At 23.6% G+C, this 10,008-nt stretch overlaps 1 protein-coding gene across 1 annotated transcript; it reads right to left on the reverse strand.

Moving 5' to 3' along the window:
* Positions 1 to 1,433: 1,433 nt before the first annotated feature.
* LOC112593437 (N-acetylneuraminate 9-O-acetyltransferase) lies at positions 1,434 to 9,622 on the reverse strand. Its single transcript, XM_025337830.1, has 14 exons — positions 9,241 to 9,622; positions 9,051 to 9,147; positions 6,944 to 7,208; positions 6,739 to 6,858; positions 6,542 to 6,676; positions 5,779 to 6,014; positions 5,584 to 5,715; positions 5,367 to 5,515; positions 4,910 to 5,079; positions 2,479 to 2,715; positions 2,301 to 2,407; positions 2,023 to 2,239; positions 1,741 to 1,959; positions 1,434 to 1,665 (listed from the first exon to the last, which is right to left on the reverse strand). Exons 1-14 carry the CDS (start codon positions 9,404 to 9,406, stop codon positions 1,540 to 1,542), a joined length of 2,376 nt encoding a protein of 791 aa, XP_025193615.1. The 5' UTR covers positions 9,407 to 9,622; the 3' UTR covers positions 1,434 to 1,539.
* Between the last annotated feature and the right edge of the window lie 386 nt (positions 9,623 to 10,008).

Consider the following 10,008-nt stretch of genomic DNA (forward strand, 5'->3'; position numbering starts at 1 on the left):
ACAAAATCGTTAATTGATAACAATATTAGTGGGTGATGGAATTATTTATTAATAGTTCCTGTATAAAAAAATACAGTGAAAATTATAATTTAACTTAACTCATTCAACTTTTACCCCCGTACATATATCAATATTGATCTTGAAATAAAGAAATTTAAAATCTCAATTACATTATTAGCATAATTAAGTAAATGTCAGCACACTATTTCTGTTTTCTTACCCTATGCCCAACATAGACAACTTGTATTCAGCAGAAATAATTTTGTAAGAATGGTTAAAATGTTATAACACTTATAACTGATATCATTATTTAACTTAAAAGTAAGAATATCGTGTAGATCATATTTAAAACAAATGTCAAGTGTTTTCAAATACTAAAATTTTATTAAGTTATAACTCACTTCAAACAATCAATAAAACCCTAACCGTCCTAAATAATAGGTATTCTTTCCTTTAAGTTTGATGAGAAGTCATTTTAATATTCTGCTGAATGAAAATTTGTTGCAAGGTGGTTAAAAATAATAATAGTTAACAAACATTTAAATAATTTACTGTTCTATGTAGTATGATTAATTCAAAAGACTTAAAAGTTATAATGATTAATAATGATTGGTCAGTACCAGCTATTAAATTTCTAGGTTTACCCTTTATAAAAAAAAAAAGTTTTTATGGCACTATCAACACCAGAGACCTAATTAATAATTAGACATTAAGTCAAACTGTCTATTTCACAAAGCACAGTATCTTCACAAAAGTATACTTTCAAAGTTAAGCTAATATACTATTTTTGTAAACTTTGAATCTAATATGTGAGGATGCATCACATATGATAATAATACACACATTATACTAATTAATTATAACAGCAATTTCTGACGACTACCGAGTTTGTTACTATCATTTACTCATTGAATTATAAATAAAAAGGAATATTAATAAGTAAATATCTAAAATTTAGTGTTTTCTGAATGCACTGGTTTTAAATAATATTTTATTTAGAGGCTTAATAATTAAATAGCATGTCATAAATTGACATAGTACATTGATCATATATACTAATATCAATATGATTGTTCAATAATGTTTAATTATGAAACTCAAGTATAATTAATGAATAGAGGAGAAATAGGCAATACAGAAAAATTCTACATGCAAATTGTAGAACAAAAAAAATTTTTTAATAGATTTGGCACTAAGATATCTAAGTAAATAACTACAAAAACAAAAGAAAAATCACAAAATATATTTATTATTTTAATACTAACTTAAAAAATATAATCATAATTTCATAATATAAATAATAAAGTAAGTTGTTCGTGTCAAAACATTTGATTCTGAGAAATTAAAAGTACTAATAATAACAATATAATTTAACAGTAATTTTTATAGGTTATATAAATCAACAACTTAAGTATAAAAAAAAACCTATAAATTAAAGTATCTTACAAATATAGATTTAATGATACTACTTTGGGTATTTAAAAACATAAAATAGTTTTACAATTGACAATTTATTGTGAATGCATGATCATATTGTATTCAAAACATACCGTCGTTTGCTCCTAATGGTATTAACAACAAGATAAAACATATCAAATTACGGAATAAATCTTTATGATCAGATGGCACAGCATATGGCGTCAATTTGGTTGTAATATCATGTAACTGTTTAATTATATTTGTATTAAAAAAAGAAAAAGAAATATAAAATAATATATAGTATCAGTGGGATATAATTACCTCATGGCAAATACAAATAAAAATGAACGAAACAATCAAACCATTGAGTACAGGATAACCAGGCAATAACACAAGAACTCCATGAGTATCGGCTGCTAACCATATATGACATTGACAAACCATTAATTCTAAAGAAATTCTCCCAAACCAAGCAAATAAACTAGAGAAACGTGTTCTCAATACGCCTGAAACATTTCTTAATATAATGTAACTAATAATCTGAAAATAAAAATAATATTGAATTAGTACAGTTTTTTTTAATTATTACACCTTGAATCTTACAGGAATGACTGATGTATAAGACAATAATTCATAACATTCCATTTTATTCTGACACAGAATATTATAAACAGTCGAGGCAATAAGTCCAATGAATGCAATAAATGAAGAAAATACGGCTAATCGAGGCAATACTAAATTACTGTGATTATTGTCATCAATTAAATTATAACGTTGAGCTAAGATGATGATAAAACTCAGTATTACACCATTAACAACGCTAAAAAAATATTTTATTAAATATCATAAATAATTTATAATTTATTTATTAAATTTGTTACCTAAAACGAGTTAGTTTCCATCGATACCACCATTCATGAATATCATCATCTGTAGTCACAAATAAAGCTTTCCATGGACGTGTGAGGAAAATTTTATCAAAAAATACCTAGAAATTAAAACTAATTAATATACAATATTTATAATTACATTAAATATGGGTATCATAACTGAACATACCTCAGACATATAAAGAATGGTGATAAAAATTAAAAGAGCCAAGATTTTCAAAATTATATATAAGTACTGTGCTGGCCTTATTTCAGATGAAGCTGCAGTTACACGGGGTGGGCAAATTAATAGTAAATAGAGAATTGTAAACCAAAATGATACTAAAGGTATGTAATAATAGAACTGGTATGGCCGGTTCATACAAACACACAAGACCACAGTCAACATGTTCAATCTAAATAAGATCTAAAAAAAAAATTAAATTAATTAAATTATTAAGATTTGGTTTAGTTTAAAATATGATACATATATTATACATTAATACACATATACATTATTTTTTTTATTAAAAATCAAACTTATCAATGAACCGATTTTCTATTTTTATTTAAACTAATAGCAATTTAATCTTAAGAACAAATATTAAAATTTAATAATTTTTTTTTTTTTTTTTTAATAACATTAATGAGTATACATTAAAAAATAATAATAAGTAAATAGAGTACAAAAACATGATTTTCAAAAATATTAAAATTTGAATAATTGCTTTACTTAAAAACCTTTTCGATTATTAAAATATGAATTGTATCACAATTGTATATGCCAAACACACAAAAAAAAATGATTATTTAAGGTAATAGTATCAATAAAACTTTCTTTTAAGAAAAAACAAATACATGATGATGATACCACATAAGAGCACAATTATTATACCTCAAAAATATTAGATTAAGATACTAATAAGCAGGTATAAATGTTGAAGTCAAAACTTAATAAAACAAATATAAAACATAGCTTCTGTTAACAAAGTCAATTTTGATTGTTTTAAGAACAAACATTGAACACATATTTTAATTTTAAGTTTTAAGTTCATATTATCAACATCCTAACTTTAAATTTTAATCAATAATTATAGTTAAAACTATGTTCACATAATAATTTGTACAAAATTTAAAATTTTACATTTGATCATATTATGGTATAGCTTGTATATTTTAATCACCCAAAGGTATCCAGAAAAAATTTGGATATTAAAAATCTGTTATATAATTATACAAGTGTATTGTGTTGTTATAATATAGATATTTTAATAATTATGGATCAATAATATAGAATTTTACTTTTAACAGATCATTTCAAAATAACTTTATTTATTTAGGCAATACAATCATATTTTTGATGGATTCTAATAGCTTATTTTTCTGAAAATTTTAATGTTCAAATTATCGTTTAAGTTTTATAGTTTTTAAACTACAATCCTCCGAAGTTTATAAATTCTTTAATAGTTTTCATTGAAATTCAAAAAATGTTATTTACATTAACTAAATAAATTTTTTTTAACTACAGTTGAATTCGCTTATTACAATGCCATATATAACAATATTCCCAGGTAAAACGATTCCAAGCAATGTGTTTGGTTGGTTTTGTATTTTATGTGTAGTATTTATAGTTGTATATAACAATATCAGTTACAATGATAATCTGGAAATAACTGTTATTTTGAAATAAAAATGGGTTTTTATATTCCCCTATGGTCTATAGCAATTAATAATACATGTAAAAGTAGAAAATTTAATTTCGTTCAATACATGTAACAATGTATACAATCATAAAATAAGTACTATTAGCAAAACTATTTTGTTGGCATTTGATCCAAAAATTAAATACATTTTATATATACCCATTAAATTATCAATGTTTAGTATATAAAAAGACATGAAATTGCATTAAAATAAAGTAAAAAAAAAAAAATTATTTAGCTTTAGTAAATCTAAACTTTTAAGAATCATTGTTAAATACTAATAAATTTAAATTAATGATTTTAAAATTAAAATTAAAAAAAAAAAAATCTCTATCAGAATTCATTAAAAATATAGTTGAACATTTTAATAATAAAGTTGATTTTACTCTTGGTACAGTTATATGCTTAAAAATTTTAATTAAAAAAATTGTCAATTAAAAATAAAGATTAGTCTTTTTTCTTCAAAATTCTATAACCATTAAAAAAAATATAAATTTAACTCATCAATTTATTAACAACTCAATAACAGTATATACTCGAAACCTACAGTATACAGTGACTATCGGTTTTTCTTTTTAAATATAAATGAACTTGGTGAGTTACCAAAGTAGTTTACTAACTTGATCATTCACAAAATATACAATGTTACAACAATAAAAAAAATATGTTTAATAATATATATATTTATATAAAAAAAAAAATTTCAAATATTAATAAAGCTCATTAATACTAAATTTGAATACGATTATTTTTCATTTATACAATTAAAACATTTGTTCCACATCACTCACCTTTATCAGTTCTCCGTCCAGTAGTATAAAATTCACACAAGACCAGAGAATGATAAAGGAATGTAATAGGAAAATATAAATTATGAATAAAAATGTTGTAAACATAATTAAATTTAATATAAATTACCTGAAAGTAACGAGTAAGTCCTGCATCACTTCTATGCCACATATAATAAAAATGACCATAGCCAGTGAGAAAGAGATATGCAGATATCAATATTTGAACATGATTTGCAATAGATGTTTTTATACTTGCTCCAGTTAAATTATATATTAAAATTATTAATTGCATCCAACCTAAAAATAAAATGTTGAACTTATTTGTTGAAATAAAAATGATGTTACTATAATTATTATTCTAAAATACATTTTTATTTGTTTATACAGAAATATACTTAAAATTTAATAGTTAATAGTTTAAAACTGTAAACAAATATTTATAATAAAAAATCATTGGTATTTTATGAATTAATATGAATATTTAACAAATTATTTTGAATAACTTTATAATTTTATCTGACATATTTTTATAATCTGTAATTTAATTACTTATAAATTTTATAAATTTTTTTTAAATTGAATACCTTTCCATTCGTCAGTTTGATCTCGATGAAGTACTTTTGTATATCTACTTTCTTCAGTAAAAAATAGACCAAGGACAAATACATAACCAACAGGCAACCAAAAACTGGCATCAGAATAATATTTGTTTTCTTTCATAAAAAAATTAGTTCTGAAAATTATTTAGTTTATACATTATAAGATGTTCTAAACAACTAAATAAAAGAATCATTAATTTACCTGTCGCATAAGTAAAAATATATCATAATAAGACCTAATTTTGAAAGAGAAATCATTACTACATAACATGGTTCATTTTTAGATAATCTATTTCGCCGATATCTAACTGCCATTAGAATTCCAATAAAAATACTAAAAAAAAATATCCCAAAATTATTAAAAATTTAAAAATGTTTATACAATAAATTTACTCACCAAATAATAAAAAAAATCAACATATAACTTTGTAATGAAGTATATGGTTCAGTACTTGAGCAACAGGTACCATCATTAAAATTCATGTGATCATTGCAATATAAGTTTAACAATATTTGAGCTCTTAATCGTAAAGATGCATTACTAGAATGTAGACCATCTGGACTATCACTCATTTCACCCTGAGACACAAGTCTTGAACTCCACCACATTTCAGCTGAACTTTTGCTCAATACCTACTCATTAACAAAATTCTTATTACTTAATACTTGTACAATTAAAAAAAAAAATTTTGATTATGTATTTAATAATTATTTATTAACAATAGAAATAATTTATAATATAAATTCAAGATAATCCAAAATATATTTATATTTTAAATATTAACTATAATATTTTATGATGGGTAAAAGGTTATTATGAACTATTGTATAAACAATAATATAAATACAATATAATACATTATATAATTTAATTTTTGTAGTTCATAATTATTAATTTATGACAACTGTATTAATATTTTTTACTTAGTTAAAACTTTTTACAGATGTTTTAAAATAATATTTGCGCATAAAAGTAAATTAAATCAAAATTTTTTATCTTTTGCTATACTAAATTATTTTTAATACTATTAGTCTTAACTCCAACTAGAAAAAATATTATTTCTAATTATATTAGTATTTTCTGATCATATACTCAGATTCAAGAAATTCACTATAATACATTTTGTAAATAAATTGTTCAAAATATTTTATTAACTTACATCCATTGCAGCTTCATTATACAGATCAATTAAATTATTAGTAACCATAGACATTGAATTATCAAGTTTACTCTCTTCAACTGGATCTTGCAAAACCCATAACACAATTGATTTTGATGAGATATCATTAATTGGCTAAAATTAATAACATTGAAATTAATTTTCAACTGTATAAATTAAACTTAATATTTTCATACCTTAATTAGTTGAGTAAGATTAGCAATATAATCTTGAATACCATTTAAGGATCCATTTGATTGAATGATGGGCCAAATAGCACTTCCTGCTACAATTACTCGAGGTTTATCATTTACATCCTATATCATATATCACTGTAAATTTTATTTTTATTTAGGTCGAATACATGGTAAAAATATTTGAATATATGTTCAATTTACTTGCTTTCAATTTTTTAAAATATTTGACCATTGGATCTACATATGGACTTCCAAAAAAGTTTATATCTAATTTCAGACGACTATCGTGGAATTGATGATTAGAGTCAGAATAACGAGGTGTAAATTTTGAACTTTTAAACATCTGTGCTTTTGGTTCTATTGTATGAATTAATGCATTATATATATCTAGTATTCTAGAATCACCAATAAAATTGAATTGATTATGACTTCCTCTAAATGCTAAATATTTTAAGCAACGGCTACAATCTCTGAAATCAATATTTTAATAAATATAATGTTTTATTATTATATGTAAAAATATAAGTTTATTGAATAAAAAAACTATAAATATAGGGTTTACAATTAATTATTATTTTATTAACTTAATGATTCTATTATTTGTGTTCAATAAGGGACTTTATAACACAATGAAGTTCTTTTATTTACATAATATTAATATTTTCTAATATTTAATAACATTCTTCTTTAAATTTAAAATTAATAAATTAATGTTAACAAATACTCATTCAATTTTCAAGTTTTATTATTTAAACATGCTAAGCATAATGTTTTAAATTATTTCATGATTTTTTTTCTTCAATATATCAAGATATTCATAAATAAAATGCAATCCGATGGTCTTAGAGCCATTACCCACGAGCAATATTTCATTGTTCAATAGTCTTATCTTCTAGAATATTTAAGCGCATCTAATTGTTTTCAATGTATCATGATTATCTTAATGTGACCGTGTGAACAGCTTTATTTATTAACATGTAATTTTAAACATTGAACTATGAAATATGGCTTGTATGTAATAGCACTAATAGCCATCACTCCCAATTTGCTTAAAAATAATGTTTCATAATTTTTTTTTTTTTATTAAAATATAATTACAATCTATACAACAATTCAGTATAAGTAATTTTGATATAGTATTTATATAGCGAGAATGACAGATGGGGAGGGCACTCAGTAGTGCCACCTGACAGATTAAAGTAGAAGGTCTCTAGGCCAGGAGTATGTTAGACGTCTCTGGGGGTTATCAGGGATTGTTAGAGAAGATGGGAGTTTTATTAGTGGATTGTAGTGTTGGATTAACTTCGAGTGAAAGGAGATGTAATAGAACTTTGTTAGTTGTGAGAGCGACGGAATATTTAGATATTTGTGTAGGTTATTATTTGTGATAAACCAAGGGGCAGAGACAATTTGCCTCAGACAGATAGACTGGAATGCTTGAATTGTTTTCACAAAATTAAATTATTAAATAATAATATAATATGATTCAAAAGAAACTGAGAAAAAATTTGACTGTATTAAATTATAAATATTTTATATATATGTGCATATGGACACATTAAAGGGGAATTTGCCCCAGGGTGGAAGTGTTTTTTAAAATTGTTTTAAGTAGTTCATATTTTCATATAAATATTCATAAAATATACCAATGACACAAAATAAATTTGCCTCCCCATATATTAATCTTTAATGCGCCCCTGTATGTGCATGTAAAAGAAAATATAAACTAGCATACAAAAGTATACTCATACAATAAATTAAATAGTGTTATATTCTTTAGTATGTTATTTTTAAATAATGATGTTTAAGATAAGGAATTAAATGTTTTAAATAGTAATTCAAAACAAATTTTTTTTAGTATTAATTTATTTAATTTTCTTAATTTTTTATATTTTTCTCACCATGTCACTTAAAAAAAAATAATTAACTGTTTTTAAAAGACGTTTCTCGTTAAGTACAGTAATAACTGGCTATTAAAATTGTTTTTATTCTTTAGTTCTAACAGAAATTAACAGCCACGGAAATATTATTTATATAAATCTATAACTAATTAATTTTGGTTGTTTTTTGCCCATCCATATTTAAATTTAATCAATTGTTTAATACAATTTAGTTCTTAAAAAAAAAAAACTGTTTTCATCAGTTGATCATATCATAAACGTTTCATTTATTACACATATTTGTTAAATATTATTGATATCTGATGTAAGCATATTATGACAGCTATGGAGTTACAAATAGTCATTACTGCAGACTAAATGCAGTAACAAATCCATACATTGAGTAATAGACTGAACCAAAATTAAACTTACAATTCACTATAATCATGCATCATGCAACCATATGGTTGCCAGCCCATGTCACCTTTGTATCGTCCATCGGATAGAAGCCATTTGCAAGAATCTCTTGCTACAAAAATATATGAGATTTTAATATGAATACTTGAAAATAGAATCAATAGTAGTATATTGTGTATACCTAGGTCTGATATTGTATACTTACCATAAAACAAATGAATACAAGAATGGATAACAATAAACCAAAACACAAAGCATAGCGCTATTTTTTTGGCATTTTTAGAGTTAAATTTTTTATTAATATCGTCGTGTTTTTGAATAGATTCGTTGCATAATAGCGGTGCTTCATCAGAGATTTGATCATCGGCCATTTTTCATGAATCATATATAAGCATTGCTGATATTTCGGTCACTAGCTGTTTTGCATTGATTTAACCAAACAAACAATAAATCACAATTATCAAAAAACTATCGGCAATTGATAGGAAAATGTTATTATTAAACAAAAATTGGAGCAAAAGGGCTAAAAAGACAAGAATTTAGAATACACATTAGGTAATTATAAGACTATTTTTTTTTTTTCGGGAGGATGAGATCAGAAATCATTGACCATTGGGGCTAAAACAGTGTAGCCATATCGCACCAACCTATAATATTGCAATCCGACATGACGTCCCGATGAGTTTACAATAGTTCACGATATTATCGTTGATAAAGACTAAAGAGCATAGATATAGTTTTTTTTTTTATTTATTCAATTTAAAATGTTTTAGCACATGTTGTGCTATTACTGCTATTACAACTATTTTAGTTTTTTATATAATGATAATAATAAAGAATAATAAAAAAAAAGAATAATGTTAATGAGGTCTAGTATATTATATTAATAAATAATATTAATAGTAATCTTCATTTTCTGATGGTGAGTCTTCAGTGTCTGTTAGGAGAATGTCCTGGGGTAGTTAACGTAGTC

Source organism: Melanaphis sacchari, unplaced genomic scaffold (genome assembly GCF_002803265.2).
Source record: "Melanaphis sacchari strain LSU unplaced genomic scaffold, SCAv2.0 Contig2046_pilon_pilon, whole genome shotgun sequence".
Lineage (NCBI taxonomy): Eukaryota > Metazoa > Arthropoda > Insecta > Hemiptera > Aphididae > Melanaphis > Melanaphis sacchari.